This window comes from Bolinopsis microptera, chromosome 8, assembly GCF_026151205.1.
Source record: "Bolinopsis microptera isolate Bmic1 chromosome 8, MBARI_Bmic_1.0, whole genome shotgun sequence".
In the NCBI taxonomy this organism is placed as follows: domain Eukaryota; kingdom Metazoa; phylum Ctenophora; class Tentaculata; order Lobata; family Bolinopsidae; genus Bolinopsis; species Bolinopsis microptera.
Genome location: NC_087079.1, coordinates 8,074,246 through 8,092,943, shown reverse-complemented (window position 1 = coordinate 8,092,943; position 18,698 = coordinate 8,074,246). Strand labels below are relative to the sequence as shown.

Genomic DNA, 18,698 nt, shown 5'->3' with positions numbered 1-18,698 from the left:
TAAGGCCGGTACGCGTACGGTACCTTTGAAATAAATGAGACAACTGAAAACAATAAAGCTAGCAGTAAAAACATCGCTGCTGATATAAGCTACGTCATAAACCGCTAATGATAATGGTACTGAATTATTATGGTTAATTTGACACGGCAACTCGTGTATGTTCTACTTGAGACTGTCTCCGTGGTAACCAGAGTTTGAAATATTCAGATTCATCTTATATTATGCGGAAGGAGCTATCACACTCACCAGTCACCATTCTATAAGTATTAACCATGTACACGCTATTACATTTTAATTGAGCTCAAATAGTTTACACAGGGCGGTTGCCTTTTTTCCATTCAATCCTTATATAGCGAATCCGGAATCAGGGTAGAATAATAATGAACAGTGCGTTGATAAAGACGCTGATAAACCTGATTGGCCCACTACTATACATTCATCAAGTGCCAACTCACGATAAACAACGCGATCATTGATCACAACATAATATTATGTAACTATATAGTGGACACCTTATTCGGGATATATTTGTTGAATGTACAGGGGAAGATTTAAGGGCCAAACATTGAGAATGAGTGTAAACAAATGTGTACCTGAGAAAAATGTTCTGAGTGAGACTGACGAAAACTATATTATGTTATTGAGGACAGCTTTGTAGTAATATGAAGAAGAAGGTTGGACAGTGTTACCAAGTAAGGCTTGGAGTGATAATAACGATTTTACCGTAGAAGATTGTCATAAATAGCATACGTAAGGGTAACAAAGTAACAAGATTTACAACAGTTTCAAGAATTAAAATAGCAAATTATATAAAAGTGTCAAACAGTATAATTATATAAAATAAATTTAGTCAAGTGTTGCAATTGGCAGAGTACATTACAGACTACAGAGCTGAGGTAACGGAAATCGTCCACTGCTACTTATATTATATCTAACATGAAATGGCAAATAAGAATGTGAAATTAAAATTTCGATTTCGATTGAACAGTAGTTTGAATTAAACAGTTGTTCGCCTAGAATTTGAGAAAAAGAACAGATGTGAGGATTAACGAGAATTTTTAAGTGTGTACGCAATTGCATGTTAAACTCCATGATTTTATATTTGGCAGTTTAAGATGGATAGATGAAGCCAAAATGAGGACGACAATGCGAGACTTTCAATAAAGAAATTACCAATATCCTATGACACCATGACATGACACCATATAAATTGTGTCAAAGAGCATTGAGCACGACTAAGGTCCCGGGTGAATGTCAACCTAATCAGGTATGAGGTAATGAGAAATAATGCTAGCTCTATGCCTTATTCTTTCTCAGAATCAGTAACACTATCTATATATATAGTGCAACTTAATGATCAGGCTTTCCGATAAAAGATATTTACCGGCAACTTTCTTAAACAATAATCACACATTGATTTATTAAGTCTATCGGTCAGATAACAGAAAACAGGGATGTGCTACTTAAAACACACGAAATAACTGGGACCAGTGCAAATACGTAAAGTCATATTTTACCTGATTGTTAGTAGAGTCAGTTTAATTTACTCCATGTCTAATGTCTATGATAACTAGGATGAAGGATGCTTCGTTATAAAGTAAATCGTAGACGTGATTGCATTGACACTGACAGATGTACCAATAACCAAAGGTTCAAATAATCAAAAGTGAGCTAATATGTTCTTCGCAGATGGATGAATAGAGAACTAAGTGCTGCAGATTGATCATTAAATATCACAAAAGAGCGACACTAATGACTAAAAGCATTGTAAACTAACATGGTACGATAGCATGATACGATAGCACACTAGTTAGACCAAGACAAAATAGATGAAATTGCAAAAGTGAAACGGAAAATAAAAGCCAACACCACGTATAGCAAGATAATAATGTTAATTATAACGAGGATCGAGAGGTACTGAGGTAGTCATGACAATCGCAGTTTGCTAAAAACGTCGGTGAATAGTATTCTATGTCATAAACAGCCAATGATCAGCTATAATAGTACGGTTTATTTTACACGGTGACTCGTTCTACTTGAAACTGTCTCAATGGTAACAGAGTTTAAAATGTTCTTACTCTTAGTCTTAGTCTTACAGGAGATCTACACGGTGAATGTAAGTGGGTCTGGGAATCTATGGCGTAAGACTCTACGGTGGAAAACTTTACGGTGGCGCCGTACAAAAACAACAGGTGTAAAAAACAGGACTATTAGGTGGCAAAGTCTATAATCAGGCATGAGATAGTAAGATAAAGAACTTAAGAAATAATGCGAGCAAACAAATGTTATATTTTTTTATCGATATTGATAAATTGGCAGGTGTCCCTCATTAAATTTATGAGTTACAGGAGTTGCAAGAGTGGCAAATTCGAATTCGAAACAATAAATTTGGATTAAACAGTTGTTTGCCTAAAATTTGTGACAAAGAACAGGCAAGGGGATATACAAGGATTTCTAAAGTTATGATATTACACGATATAAATTGTGTCAGTGGTCACATAAGCCTGTCCTATCCCAGGTAAATATCAATATATAATCAGGTACTAGATAGTAAGAAATAATGCGAGCTCTCAGCATATATCTCAGAGTCAGTATCACTATCGAAATATATTGTGGATTGTACGACTGAAAGATGAAGTTTATTAAATTCCGAGACAAAATATTTAACGGCAGCTTCCTGAGAACAGAACACGGGGATTTGAAACTTAAAACACACGAGATAGCCGGAACCAGTACAAATAAGTGAAGCTATATTTTAACTAATTATTCTTAGAAGACTGTTTATGGTTTAGTTGACTCTGAGATCAAACCTTCACTACAAGAGGCTTCGTCATAAAAGTAAAAGTTGAAAGTATACGTGATCCGGATGCAATAACAGATATATTAAACGTTCAAATCATTTTACACCTACGCTAAAAACTTGTCCACCAACACTGTACAAACTACAAAAACATTTGATTGGCAGACGGATAGATAAAGAACGAATTATGAACTATAGACCACAGAATGATCGTTGAATATCATAAAAGAACGGCACATGTGCACAACACACAAAGGCGATATGAACTGATATGGAAGTTAGACCTAGGCAAAATTGAAAGAATCGCACTAACTGGGCCGCGCTCAGCCTGTCATTCCGCCTAATCTCTATTAATGAACATAATAGCCTGGGGTCCTCAGGTAAAAGCAAGCACTGATAACAGAAACAAAGAATCATATTTCACTTGTGTTGTTCCGTTGACCAAAACAAGTGCTAACAGACTAGATGGTTGATGAAATAAGCCTCTTGACTCCCATTGTGTGAAATTACTAACACTAGCAGTAACCGGTGTTTCTTTAAGGTGGGGTCAAGAGAGACAGACAATAACACACGGAATTAAAGAGGAATTAAAGAGGAATTAAAGAGGAATTAAAGAGGAATTAAAGAGGAATTAAAGAGGAATTAAAGAGGAATTAAACATGAAATTACCAAGGAGAACACTAACGAACTCGTCTTGGCTATACATCAATTAGAAAATGTTATTTATTAAATTTGAGATTTTTACACAACTTGGCCCATTTAGATGAGCTATACAATACTCTGTAAAAGATAACATAATATAGAATATAATTGTCTGGGAGGATGACTGTAAAATTTGGGGAAAAAAGTATCCTGTGGTTAAACAAAGCACAGATACTAACAGAAACAAATCAAACGTTTGGTTCGATCCACACTACTGATATGTAAGATCAGACACAGCAAATTATGACGCTCTCAAAGCATTTCACAATAAAGGATAATTTATATAGATAAATTATTAACAGGAAAATTGTTTTAATTTTGGTTCATCGAATGTTTTATATCAGATGTTGATTTCTTAAAGATAGGTGTATATTTTTGCTATTATTTCTATGAAAGGGGAGGTACGGATAAAGTACCAAACCTTATTGTGTATATTTGGTTGCAACTCCGGTAAATGATGAAACATGTCTCTTATGAGAGTGATACCGTGAGTTGCTTCCTTTTTTTTTAAATTAATTTATATAGATTAACTCCCGATTTCAATTCAGGGAGACTAATCTATTCTTGCAAAAATGTTAAAACAAACTAAATATTTTACAACATCTAGGATTAAGGACAAAGTGACTAATATAGAGTACGAGAACACATGATTTCCATCACAATGCGATCTATTAAATAAGTAATAACTAGGATTAAATATCTTAATCCATCATCAAAGATTGTACAGTATGAATATCAGACCATTAAAGCGTTTTTCTACGATCCAATTCAGAATTTTGACACTAACTGTAAAGGAAAAAGGTGCAGGGCAGAACTAATCTATAGATCACATCTAAGAGATTTCTTTCGATCACAGGCCTTCTTTGAAAACGACAAAAAGTAGCCGGGCCCGAACAGGCAGTCCGAAAGAAATAAAAACTACAAACAGACAGTATAGTATAATGGTCAACATCAATCTGACATATTTTGTTCCTTCTGAACCCTGAACCTCTTGATTTGGATTTAAGTAACACGATCTTAGTTCGGAAATTTAATTCAAATGCATAGCATGAGTATATAAAAGAAAATCTTCAGATAACTGCAAACTGATTGACAAACTAAACCATCCCTCATCAGAGTGGTAGTCATGACAGGACCATGTTACTTTGATATTAAGTAAAGCTAACATCTTTCGCTAGGGTCTTTAAACGAAGTAAATGTCGGGCAGCTAAATATAAACAAGTGTAGACAACTGGACGATTTTTTAAAAATGTCGTACGAGCAATCGAAAAGGTCATCAAAATTATATATCTTAACTACAGGAACAACATAAACATGAAGGAGGTACCGAAGTTACTGTGCAGTGTGATAACAGTAACACGAGGTGCAGTGAGCAGCACATCACTGATGACACTCATATCGCTCGATTTTACAATCCAATAATCAAATTTTACAATCTAACTCAGCGCGCGGCTCCTCTAGCTAATACGTTACTTTTCTCCAATTGGCAGTTTGCGTGCACGTGTCTTTTCTGAGGCCCCAATTGGTTCTAAATGATCACGTGAATGCTGGTCACGCGCACATCAACTTCCAATGAGCGTACTGCCATTTTTTCTGAGGCGATGGAGGTCGTAAATCACTCAGCCCGAATAAAGATTTGGCGGAATGACAGGCTGAGCGCGGCCCAGTAAAAATTTCCCAATTAAGGCAAAAAAGAGTAAACCAGGCCGCCGTAAAAACACAAAGCCGTGGATCCAAGAATGGTTACGGTGCGCATGTGATCGCAAAAATAAATTTTATGAAGATTTTGTCACAAACCCGACCACTAAAAATGATATTAGGTACAAGAAAATGAAGAAATTTGTGAATAAACACGTGGATAAGGCCAAAAACAAATATTACAACGCGTACTTTACAAAATATTCTAGCGACAGCAGAAAACAATGGCAAATGGTTAATAACTTGTTAAACAGAAAGAAAAAAGGCAAAATTAAGATAAACAAAATTAACTATAATGGGAGCGAGATAACAGATTCTCAGCAAATTGCGAATAGCTTCAATGACTATTTCTGCAATATAGCTGAGACTCTTAAGAGAGAAAATGGTCTCGTATGCTCTGAGGGCAGGACTATCGTAACAGAAACTCAAGATAGCAAATGCCAGCGGAGCATGAATCTAGAAGATTCGTCCGCATCAGAAATAATTGAAATAGTTAAGGGTTTGAAGATTAAGTCGACTTCTGATATGAGTATACTTCCCCTGAAAAAAGTGAGCAATATACTTGCACCAGTGCTTAGCTGCCTAGTCTCTGCGTCTCTACATCAGGGGAAGTTTCCGCATAAATTGAAAATCGCGAAAGTAGTTCCACTTCACAAAGGTGGGTCACGTGCTGAAGTTTCAAACTATCGACCTATCTCACTACTCTCATGTTTCTCAAAAATCTTTGAAAAAATTATGCAAGCGCGACTATTAGATCACTTAAAGACAGAAAAAATCCTATTTGACTCTCAATACGGATTTCGGGCTGGGCACAGCTGCGAACATGCTTTACTAGAAGCCCAAAACCATATTCACAGGGCACTAGAAAAAAAGCAGGTCACAGCACTGCTTCTATTGGACTACAGCAAGGCCTTTGACATGGTTGACAGCAGTATTCTTCTGAGAAAACTTGAGCACTATGGAGTTCGGGGGTTGGCTTTATCTTGGTTTCACTCATATCTAACCGATAGAGAGCAATACGTGAGCGTCAACAACTGCAAGTCCTCTCACCTCAAACTTAACTACGGAGCCCGGTGCGAAATTTGAAGGAATATGGGAATAATATTCCTACTGGTTTCAGGCAGGAATTCCATGTAATGTTGAAAAGAAGCAGATTCATCCCCTAATAATGAAATAGTAAGTCAGTAAACGGAAGTTTTATACCTCGCCAAATGATGCGCGTGTTATTCCAATGAAATGCTGGTTATACCTTTGAAATTTGCTTTTTCGTGCACTCAGGCCTCTGATTGGAGGAATCTGAGGGAATAATGGGAATAACGGTTCTGATTGGTCGATTCAGACCAGCCAAGGAATAATTTGCGCGCATTATGCGCAATGTAAATGCTGGCATTGAAATTTCATTACAAAATAAGCTTGGCGTGTTACTGTCCGTAATATGATCCAGCGTGCTAAGCTAACAAGACTCTAGTAAATTGTGCGTGATTTTCAATTAAATGATAAGCTATTTTGATAACAGATACTTCATAGATCAAATTGGTGATTTAACTGTCAATATTCTGCTTTAGTTTATTGCTGCTATCTCAAACGATCTATATTTTGTAGCCGAAACCCCATAATAGATTTATGATATCATCAACCAGATAAAAATCATGTTGTTATATGTTAATTGTTATGCATTATAAATCATATTGTTTAATTTTGTGGAACTATCAAAATTCACACCTCTGAAGCCAAGAATTATGAACAAATTGGCTTTAATTCATATGAGCTGAAATAGAGATTATGGAACAGACATTAACAGTAAACTGCGGTTTGACTGTGCTGTTTTGTGGGACTAACTAAATAATACAAGCATTTCTTCTTATAAAAATAATTAAAGTTTGATATTTACATTTTCACTTTCGTAATCAACAAAGATAGGTAATGCGGATACACTTTTTTCGTATTAAAAATAGGATTTAGACTCCGCAAATTTTATATCTAGAATGATTTCATTTTCGAATTAAAGCACTATCCATTATCAAACGCCAAACTAGCCGTGATTTTCATGTCGGAAAGAAATTACAAATAGGTTTATAGCTTGGACGTTGCATTGCGCTACCTGGCGTTCTAGCACTGCGCTACCTGGCCATTTTTAACGGCCAGGTAGCGCAGTTGGTTAGAACGCCTGTCTTACAATCGTTAGGTTGCGAGTTCGAAACCCACTGACTGCCTGGTCGTGGGGTGAGCGTCGTCGACGTTCAGCTAAGGATCATGAGTGGTCTATGCAGCCCCCCGGTCTACTCAGCCGAATACTCGAGAAATCGGGTGTGAGGGTTAAATGAGGAGCTGCACATTGCAGCAAAGTCTCGGACGAAGAAAGTATGGTACACACTACCTTAACCGTCACTGGCCAAAAAGATCCTTCGGCTTCCTGTAATTGGCTGGTTGCACTTGTGTAACATTGTGGCTGTTGGAATACACCGAAGTAAAATAAGTGTCTAGATAAAAAAATTATGATTAACAATTGCAAAATAAATGTTAATAATAACTTGCACATAATATCCCGATATCTTAATTGCTTGTCTTTTCTAAAAACCAGGGGTGGCAAAAATTAACGTTGGCCGGGAGAGTTTTAATTTCTACTCCTCCTCCATCAGCATGATTGTTTCGTTGTGTGAATGAACGGTAGAGACAACCAAATCCAAGAGGGTGAAGGGCAAAAGGAACTGTCCCAGGTTTTCGTGCCAGGAACTCTGAAATGACAATCTTTAGTATTGACTAAAAACACGTATAGTAGTTTCTCGTTGCAGACTGCAGTAATTTAAATATTTTTATTTCAATTTCAGAATTTAATAATTTCTAATTTGTTAGAACATGTTTATGAAGAAAAGGGAGAGGGGCCGGGAGTACAAAAATTTGAACGTGTTTTTGAAGGAGAGGGAGAGGGAGAGGGAGAGGGAGAGGGAGAGGAAGAGGGAGAGGGAGAGGGAGAGGGGGAGAGGGAGAGGGAGAGGGAGAGGGAGAGGGAGAGGGAGAGGGAGAGGGGGAGGGAGAGGGAGAGGGAGAGGGAGAGGGAGAGGGAGAGGGGTAAGTATTTATAATGTTTTGTTATTAGGTATTTATTTGGAATTGGTTTAATTTGGTTGTAAAGTTATTCTATTATGTAATGAAGTATTTTGTTTTACAGGTTTTGTACATACGACAAATACGGGTTTTATTGGTCAACTAACGGTCATCTAACAAGGGAGAGAGAGAGGGACAGGGAGAGGGACAGGGACAGGGAGAGGGAGAGGGAGAGGGACAGAGAGGGAAAAGGAGAAGGAGAGGGAGAGGGAAAATGAGAAGGATAGGGAGAGGGAGAGGGAGAGGGAGAGGCTGAGAGGGAGAGGCTGAGAGGGAGAGGCTGAGAGGGAGAGGGAGAGGGAGAGGGAGAGGGAGAGGGAGAGGGAGAGGGAGAGGGAGAGGGAGAGGGAGAGGGACAGAGAGGGAAAAGGAGAAGGATAGGGAGAGGGAGAGGGAGAGGGAGAGGATGAGGGAGAGGGAGAGGGAGAGGGAGAGGGAGAGGGAGAGGGAGAGGGAGAGGGAAAATGAGAAGGAGGGGGAGGGAGAGGGAAAGGAGAGGAGAGACTGAGAGAAGGAGATTGAGTGGGAAGGGGAGAGGGAGAGACTGAGAGGGGGAGGGAGAGGGAAAGGGGAGAGGGAGAGACTGAGAGGGAGAGACTGAGAGGGAGAGACTGAGAGGGAGAGGGAGAGGGAGAGGGGTAAGTATTTATAATGTTTTGTTATTAGGTATTTATTTGGAATTGGTTTAATTTGGTTGTAAAGTTCTTCTATTATGTAATGAAGTATTTTGTTTTACAGGTTTTGTACATACGACAAATACGGGTTTTATTGGTCAACTAACGGTCATCTAACAAGGGAGAGAGAGAGGGACACTGGGACAGGGAGAGGGACAGAGAGGGAAAAGGAGAAGGATAGGGAGAGGGATATAATGCTGACGCTGTAAATAACTGATACATTTATACATTTATACAACTGGAACTATAATTAACTAACCTCATTACTAGAACTACAAGAACGTGTGGTACAACAACTCAACAAGGAATGCTTTTCGTTTCCAAACTGTAGGTTCCTCCATGTTCTGTAGTTTTCGGGTCTGGAAGGTAAGTGAATCTGATTTAAACTTGATATCATTTCATAGTGAATAATAACTGCTGTTGTGCAATGTACAAACTGTTTAGTTAAAATATGAACAACGGCTTGTACTCAGAAAATTCAGCCAGAATAATTTCCATTGTCATCCTGCCAATAGTTTAAGAAAGAATCAGTTCATAAGATTTGCTGTAGGCAGGGACAAAAGGAAATCGCGGCATGTACGGAATCGCGATTTCCCCATTATTTGCGACAAATTTTATGTATAGTTTAATGTATAGAACAAGGCCAAGGGGATACAGAAAATCTCAAAAGATTAAAAGACACATTTCGTAACTACCAAGATGATTCGAAAGTTTTTAATGATTTTAGTTTATTACAGAATGTATCAGAAAATATTTTTGCGAAGGAAGTGATAGTTAATAATACTAATATTTCGGCTCGAAAATGTTGCTATCTAGACTTAAACATTAGTTTTATCAAGGGAAGTTTAGAGTGTCATCTCTACTATAATTCAGAAAATTCTTTTTGTTGTATGTACGACCGCCCACGTGCAAATTAGACGAGGAATAAGAAGTTGCATAGTAACCATGGTAACGAGGGTTGTTACGTGCACGTGCAATGATTGTTTTAACTTCATTTTGATCGGTTTTGTTGATATTACGCTGTGTTTAGCACAAGCTACATTTTAATGGTCTGTATCTTCGGTTTTGTAGGATATTTTTTGATGAGATTAAACTTACTAACAAAAAATACTATCAATATTAGCTTCCTCCCTGTGACCACGGGTTTTCTAGTTTTATGATAAAAGAAAAGATTACAACTTTAAAATTACATCATTTCCTTTTTAGATGGAAACTTTCCAAACAATTTGTCTGGAAAATTTATTTCCCAATTAGTATGATAAGCTAGAGGTAATTCGATACTCAAGGGTTTCAAAAATCGTACCGAACTTTTAGGTAAATTTGTTGCACAAGGATTTAAGTTAGCTGCATTGTGCAACAAGTTTGTCAAGTTTTATAAATCACGACTAAACATTTTGCACCATTTTTGCACTTAGGGGTCGTTCACAATTCACATATTACGTAATCAGCCGAGGGGGACGGGAGGGGGTTTTCCAAATGATTACGCTACTGTCATTTTGACACATGCACAATAGCTATGTGTAAAACTGATTACAGAAGGGGGGAGGGGGTAAAAATTGTCCAAAAAGCGATAACGTAATGTGTGAATGGTACAATAAATATTTGAAGTAGATTAACTCGTGAAACTTACAGGATTGAGAGGGAAGTCCGAACGTTACCATTACAGTAGGGTCACCAATAGGTACTGACCAGTGGCCATACTGTCTCCAGTTCTCCTTCGTCTGCAGTGCTGATGGCGATTGACGGACTCCTGTGTAAACTGAATGATTGGACAATTGTTCAAAATTTAAGCCGTACATAATGTCAAAAGCTAGCTAGATTAACTAGCAAATGGTCTGTTGATTATAAAGATACGACAAAATAACTGAAGGAAATAAAGTTGAAAAGTTAATTCATTTCATGGAACCTGAACTATTAATTAATTAATCAATAATCATTGATTCAAAATTTTTGTAACAACTTTCATAAATCTTAAAAATAACCCACCAATTCAGGATGTGTTAAGGAGCAAACTCATCTTCTCATCACACAACTCTGATAACAAGATCCAAGATATAGCTGTGCATGTACAACCATCACAGAATCTTCAGCAGGCATCAGCTTTAACAAAACTATTTGATGATAATTGTGTTTTAGCGGTAGAGCTTTTTAATACAGAGCATTGCATAACCTGCTAACTGCTTGTATTAAGTAGTAAACTATATTATTAAACGAATAGAAAATTGTACCAATTATCCCAAAAATCAACGAGAGTGTAATTAGTTATTGTTCTTAATAATATAACTAACCTTTAATCTTTATCGATTGATTGTAATGTCAGTAGAAATTGCTGTTTAAAATCCTTAATATGGAATAATTTAGTCTGGTTATTTTCGATAATTTGGTAAAATCTTGAAAATAGAGATTATCGTGTTGTTTAAAAAAGTAATATATATCTGAATTTGTAACTGTTTATATTACAGTTACAAATTTAGACAATGCAAAGTATCAGTTGTTGCAAGATGACTATTTCAGTCCCAATCATGATTGTCTTTTTATAATCAAGATAAAGAAAAAATGATTTATTAACGTTGATTAGATGATAACTGAGTAGAGATGATATTCCTTTGATCGAATTGAACTGTGCGTTACAACTTTGTTTATAAACAAAAAAAAGCTGAAAAAGGACTATTATTGTTTTGTCATAGAAAATCTAAAACGCAAGGACAATAAGTTCTGTATGTCAAGTTTAAATAAACTCTGTTCTTATCATCATCAGGATAATAGTCAGTCGTTTCTCGTTATGAAAAATAAAATTGTGCAGCTGCTATATTTACCCATTTCATTACATGAAAAATTTAATTAAAGGGGTTGATCACATATTAATACATTACGTTTTCACTTTTTGGAGCATAAATTCATAAATGATAACGTATTTTGTAATATGTGAACGACCCATAAATCAATTAATAATGGACAAATAAATAATTACATGTGCATGGTACCATAAACATTTATTGTTGTATCATATTTTTGGAGCCCTACCCCGGGCAGCTTTAGCTTTTAAACTTGCAATAGCGCGCGTGACCGTAATTGGCAATCGAAATTGTCTTTTTTCGTAAAACAAGCTTGTCACGTACCACTTTTTGATTATTATATACGCATATGCACGTTAATAAATAAAGTACGTAACGCATGACTTAAGCTGCGCGTCTTAACATAATTATAAACTAGAACTGATGCAATGTAAATTACTAAATTGATGGCATAACATGTAAAAATATAAATTTAATCACGATCAGAAAGATGTATGGATGAATGATGATAATTAATTACTCTACACTCGACTGTCACGGACTTTTTAAACACGTTCTCTAGCTGGCCCTGAATGACTATTCGAAATTTTAGCCCTCTAATCTGATCCCAACCCTAACCCAATCTTTAAAAAGCATACACTGAAACCCTAACCACTAACCCTAACGAGAAATTAGACCAACTTCATTATACGGTCATATCATGTGATCGAGACAGTTTTTCCCTTATATCTTGCCATGTGAGCATTTTAACCCATGTCATGAAGCCTTCATGATGAAGGGTAATTCGGAATCAGCGTTCGAAAATGCATCGATTCAAATTGGTTTTAACTGCCGGGGGCCCTTTTAGAAAATTCTCGAAAATCGACTGAGTGATTGAGCACGGTTGAATTTGTATTACATAGAATTCAATTTTATATTTATCGTCATTGGTCATAAGTGAAGTTTAAGCCGTGCACCTTTAGCCTTGAAAAGTAGGGAGACAGTGAGTACGTATGTTTCCACAAAAGGCCTTTAATACGTTGTACCTCAGATATTGCGAATTTCTGAAAACAATACTTACTTTTGAAGAATAGAAAACATCTGATAAGAAAAACGTTTCAGTCTGAAAAGGGTCAAAAATTCACTATATTACTATATACTATTAATTGTTATTTACTGGTTTACTACTGGGTTTTTAGGCTAAAAAATTATTCCTACTGGCTTTGAAATAATTTCGCACTGGGCTACGGAGTACCACAGGGCTCCATTCTCGGACCAATTCTGTTCATAATCTACATCAACGACCTTCCTCAGATTAGTAATTTAGCTAAACATATTTATTTCGCTGACGACGCAAACCTAATAATAAGTACAGATACATTTGAACAACTTAATGCATTGGCGAATGAGATTCTGACTTTGATAATTGATTGGGCTACTAATAACGGGCTTAAATTAAATGCTAGCAAAACTAAATATATATGATCTTTACAAATAAAAAACTAAGGATATAGAAATCTACATGGGAGGTGAGCGACTAAAGCAAAGTTATCACGAAAAGTTTCTTGGCGTGATCATTGATACTAAGCTAAATTGGGCCCACCACATTAGACATTTAGCCACTAAAGTATCTAGAAATGCGGGTATTCTCTACAAACTCAAAGGCTCAGTACCTAACAAAACACTCAAGTTGATATACAACAGCTTTGTTCAGTCTCACTTATACTACTGCTGCACAGTTTGGGGAACAAGATCGCTAAACTCCGTTAACAGTATATGGACTAGCGTAAGTATAGAGTAGACTAGTGTGTCCTGAATTTGTCCTACAATTTCTAAACGGTTCTTGTTTCCAAAATTTATATCGCTTATATTCACCTTTTAGCCGATGCATGATCATGTAATTTTTGTAATACCATCTGTAACGGAACCATTTTCCCATTAATTAAAATCCCCCATGGTTAGTAGGAGTGCAGCGAATTTATTTAATTACAATTACGTGAGGCATCAGTTACAGTATAGGATTGCTCCCAAAATTGCTTGGAATTTGTCCTAATTAGATTCCAGTCAGAGCGGGTTCAGGGTCCCGACTCCCCAGTCATGACTCTAATTTGATGATTCAATTCAACCAACATTCAAATTTTTGAGTAATAGTACGGTAACAAAATTGCCTTTTAGTGTAACTGATTCAATTTTACATTTTGATAGACACACTGGATCGTGTCCCTTCCCTCTGTATCCTGCACCTTTGAGAATGGCCAGTTCAAGGGAATATGACATATAAGTAAAACACGAAATGAAAGTATTGAGTAAAGTGAGAGTAACTAATGTATATAATTGTAAACAGTAATAGTGCTCTCAATGTAAGTACTGTTAAGTTGTGACAAAATAATGTTAATGTTATAAGGTAATAAATTATAATATACCATAAATAATCAATGAACAAGTACAACTGATAGTAGGATAACCATCGATTAAAATAAACATGCTGCTTAGATATCATATTAGGCATGCTAATACGATGCGTTCATTGGCCACATTCCTGTAAACAAGAAGCACACACTTTCATCAAATGCTTCTTGTTACATTTGGCTAGTCCACATTTCTCGCACCTTGTTGTTGGCTTAGAGAGCCCGTTTATCTGGGTTCTCTTTGCCCCACTAGAAATGCTTTTCAAGCAAATGTCTCGCTTACAGTCGCCGCACCTTCGTCCAGTTTTCAAGGGCTTGTTTCTGTAAGGTAGTTTTTCCTCCACAGATTGTGTCGGGTCTCCAATCTTCATCACATGGCGTAGGAAGCATTCATCTCCCGTAGCCATGTACATCTTCAGGATGATGATTCGAGGTACCCCAGTCAGCTCCCTCGTATAAAGATGTGGGGTCAGCAAATCCATTGCTAATCTTTGCCCAAAATCGAAAGATTTCACCTTTCGGGGATTCTTGCCAGTGTTTAGAGCTATCAGGGTCTGGATGTTAACCCTGGTGGTGTCCAAGATGTAGCTAAACACTGCAACTGACCAGCGACGACACTTCGGTTTACTGGAGTATGTGCCAGAGCTAAACCTGAATTATGTTATACTGTTACACTAATAGTAATAGCTCCGTATGTCGTATAAAGAGGGTTCAATCAGACTTGTAGCGATTCTGATCAGATTATGAATGGATTATATATCTTGAATCTTTTTTCTCGCTACTTAGGATCATTGGATTTATCGATATGAAAATACTGATTTTTACCTGCTGTCCATGCTATCTGTGCCGACTTTTGTGAAATCGTACAGCTTGAATATTGCAGGCTTCCGAATTTCGTCTTTGGTGACACCCTCGATTGGTTTCCGAGTTGTCATTACGACGACACTGATCTAAAAATAGTTTTCATTGTTTCATCAAAATATAACGTGAAGATTAACTTAATTAAACGACTATTAGATTGTTTATCTTTACATTATCAGTGTGATCTTACCTTCCCCCTGCTTTTACTCTTCACGCTGTACTGGGTAAGGCTAATAGGGCCTCCTTTCTCATAAAACACCGTCGAGGAATAAGGTGCTCCGGGGACTTTGAGCTCTTTTGGAAACCCTTTCCTTCCTGATTGAAAGGTCCCAACCATGGTCATCTGAAGAGATAATTGTTATGGCTTACTCCAAGTAAACTGGAGGTAAAATATTATATTGGCAATACGGCAAAATGACCAATAATTGTAGAGTGTAAACAAAACCACGACTGGTAGTACAGTTGATATAATGGAGTCGAAAAAAATAAAAACGGTGCAGAAAGCTTTTCATCACCTGATGTTTATTGTAAAGATATTCAGCTATGTCCACGCTTGTGTAGAGCCTGTCCATTGTTAAGTTCCTCCCAGAAAGGACAACACGCTCAGAGAGGTAGTCGACCAAATACTTTGTGTAATTGTCTGTACCCGACAAGTAGAACTGGTTGGGACAGTCGACAGGTTTGCCAGCATACACGTGGCTAGTATACGTGTAGGGGAAGCTGACAGCGTTGATGGATTTGAAGTTCACCCCATACTTTTGGGGCTTACCCTTGTTGTAAACTTTAAATTGTACCTGTGTGTACAAATTGTACAGGGTCTCATCTATGGTAAGATGTTCATCTGGTATGATCGGCCGCGACCAGCGGTCCACAATTACCTCGAACAAGTAACGTATGGCCGCAAGTCGGTCATGCTTCCACCTACTGCTCCTGTCCTCCGTTTGAACTGCTCCATCAAATGATAGATGCCTCAAGATCCATTTGAATCTCTCCCGAGGCATGGTGGCAGAAAATATAGGGAGGGCTTCAGGTAAGTAAAGGTTGCTCAATCTCGAAGTTCCCTGTTCCCACATGCCCCGCAAGAGCCACAATCCAATAAAAGCTCTAAACTCAATAACAGTCAGCAATCCTTTCCAAGATGGAAACTTCGCCGCTAGTTCTTTGTCCTGGAAAAATGTTTATCTTACAATGTATCTAACTATAATAGTGATTAGTTAATATATTCATCATAGCTATGGATAATTATGGGGTTGGAAATTTTATAATTATTGAGACTTACTTCATCAGTGACCGTGTAGTCTCCTTCCACAAGTTGGTCTAGTTCACTTCTAATCCGGGTTGTCACATCTGTTCCGTCTTCTGTGTGATCTACGTCAACATCAAGTTGCTCTGGAAATTCAAGTGGTACCTAGAAATGTGTGTCACTGAAGATCTTAGTTATTGAAGTATAATCCAACGACGAGAATTTTCTTTTTTGTGTTCTAGATTCACTTAGAATTATCGAGACGTTTAAATAATAACCATGAATTACCTCTTGATCATTTTCACCGTCTTGCTCTGCTCCCAGATCTTCGTCAAACCATGCTGCAACACCAGCTGAGTCTTCCACTTCACATTCATCTTCGTCATGGTCGTCTGTTTCAGAATCACTATCACCATCGGCAGGGTCTTCTTGAACTGGTTAGGAGTTTTACTATACTGGTCAAGTCCATCTTACGATCAAAAATTACGAGTATTTAGAATTAAGAGAATAGTGAGGTCAAAAAAATTGGATTCTGAATATTTAAAATCCTGTTGGCAGTTTACTTACTCTGGCTCTGAAGAGTAGAGACAATCCGTTTATTCACAAAAGAAACTACTTTTGCTTGCAGAACTGCTGGAAAAAAGTAGTCGAACCCTTGTAGTGGTGTGACTATGTGTTGGACTTCTCTCGTGGGTCCAGGCTTTCCAACAATCATGTCACACTGACTACGTCGCACTTTTGTGTTCGTTTTAGTAGAAAAGTGCAGAGTTCTGACAGGAGCTTTTTTTGAAGTGCCCAGTTTTATTGTTCCAGTCAGTTTCCTCTCTGGCATATCCTTCTGGCTTGCATCGTCGTAATTACACTCCTTCTGGGCCTCCAGGAGATTTTTTACAGGTCTGCGATAAATGGGCAATTTCTTCACCCGAGTTCTTGATACTGTCACTTTCTTGGAAGTTGGAACAGGCATATGGGCTGATAGAGCTGCTAGCAGCTACTTGAACTAGTGGGGGCCGGGGGTTTGACTGCGAGTCAGAGGAGGAACATGCTGAAGGCCAAGTCATTTCAAAGTTTTCTGGTACAGTAGTGTGTTTTCTTGAATCGGAAGTAACAAGAGACGGGCGTTTTGCAGGATTCACTTTCAAAACAAGAACGTCCTTATCAGATACTTTTCGCTTCAAATTCATGTTGTTTTCGATTCTCAAAGAGTCTTCATTGAACTCGAATGTTGAATGTGAACTGCTTGCTTTGACAATCGGTCTTTTTTCACTTTTTTCACCCTCAATTGAAACAAGACGACTAAAACCTTCTCTTTTCCATTCAATCCCGTCCTGAAGAATAACGAGTCCTTGGTCGGCTTTCAATATCAAATGTTTTACATCCACTTTAGTCGTCATTTTGTCATCAAAAAAATAGACGTCACATCGGGTAGGATACACTCTATCAACGACACCAAACATTTCTTGTTTGCTGCCGTTCTTGAACTTCGAACTCCAACGACTCTCTTCATCACTGTTACCATCATCATCAAAGCAACCAGCAAGCACAGTGACGAGAGTCCCTTTACTAAAGCGGGAATCTGTTTGCAGTGAACTTGAACGTGTGGGCATATTTCTACAATCTAGGATACTTCCGCATTAAATATATTATACACATCACATAAAAATGAATCATGTTATATTGATGCTGTTAGTGTTAACTTCCAAACGATATAAAATCTGCAAAAGTTAAACCAGGGGTGGAGAAGTTCACGTGACCATTCTTAGTAAGAAGTTCAAAATTCTGTGAAATAATTTTGATACTTCAGTTGAAGTCGAAACTGGACTGATAGGGTATGCAATGATAAGACGGTTTATTCCGCAAAAAGGGAGGTACAAGTTAATCAAAACGCTACAGTAAGCAAGGCTAATCGAATAATATAAGCCGATGTGTTCAAGATTGACTGCGTTAACAATGTTTCAGTAAATGATTGGTATTCAAGTGTTAATAGTTTATAGATGTTTTGTTATCAAAACAGTTAATCGGCGTACCTCATTAACATGTAACTTGAGGTCCTATTAGAGTATTATGTTGCACAATGTGCAATTACGTAAACAGCTCCCGCTGTACAAACATTTACTGTGAACCATGGTTAATTCCGTGCCAACCGTGTAAAATTCCTGGAAGATTTCATTGGCTGTGCGGGCAGCGGGTATCCCCACCCCTGTTCAGCACAGTACGTAGACTGTATAGATGTAAACAGTAAATAAATACATGATAGTTCACAAAAATATCGATTGAAAATATGAAGATTAGCCGTACCACATATTTATTATTATCAAGAACAATTTCAAAGTGGGTGACATAATTGGTTTTGATACAGTGTAATCTATAGTAATAGACTGTGCGCACTCTCTCAGTAATTTTGATCGAATTATATGGATTGCTATGTTGCTT

At 37.5% G+C, this 18,698-nt stretch overlaps 1 protein-coding gene and 1 long non-coding RNA gene across 3 annotated transcripts; both read right to left on the bottom strand.

Annotated features, from left to right (window-relative positions):
• Positions 1 to 7,714: 7,714 nt before the first annotated feature.
• Positions 7,715 to 11,086, bottom strand: LOC134820232 (uncharacterized). Of its 2 annotated transcripts, none has more exons than XR_010160856.1 (4): positions 10,966 to 11,086; positions 10,610 to 10,738; positions 9,239 to 9,338; positions 7,715 to 7,935 (listed from the first exon to the last, which is right to left on the bottom strand). It is a non-coding gene; the product is annotated as an uncharacterized LOC134820232 (long non-coding RNA). The 2 variants fall into 2 exon arrangements; XR_010160857.1 differs by having other exon boundaries at positions 10,610 to 10,729.
• Positions 11,087 to 14,182: 3,096 nt separating this feature from the next.
• Positions 14,183 to 18,593, bottom strand: LOC134819992 (uncharacterized). Its single transcript, XM_063830151.1, has 7 exons — positions 16,833 to 18,593; positions 16,554 to 16,699; positions 16,302 to 16,430; positions 15,538 to 16,188; positions 15,213 to 15,365; positions 14,987 to 15,111; positions 14,183 to 14,812 (listed from the first exon to the last, which is right to left on the bottom strand). The coding sequence occupies exons 1-7, from the start codon at positions 17,230 to 17,232 to the stop codon at positions 14,278 to 14,280; spliced, it is 2,139 nt and encodes a 712-aa protein (XP_063686221.1). The 5' UTR covers positions 17,233 to 18,593; the 3' UTR covers positions 14,183 to 14,277.
• Positions 18,594 to 18,698: the final 105 nt, after the last annotated feature.

Excerpts from the sequence above, each read along its gene's own strand:
- LOC134819992 (XM_063830151.1), bottom strand. The coding sequence starts at position 17,232 with ATGCCTGTTCCAACTTCCAAGAAAGTGACAGTATCAAGAACTCGGGTG. Across the intron at positions 16,700-16,832 it reads CTCTACTCTTCAGAGCCAGA|TTCAAGAAGACCCTGCCGAT; the intron begins GTAAGTAAACTG and ends ACTCCTAACCAG. Across the intron at positions 16,431-16,553 it reads ACGGTGAAAATGATCAAGAG|GTACCACTTGAATTTCCAGA; the intron begins GTAATTCATGGT and ends ACACATTTCTAG.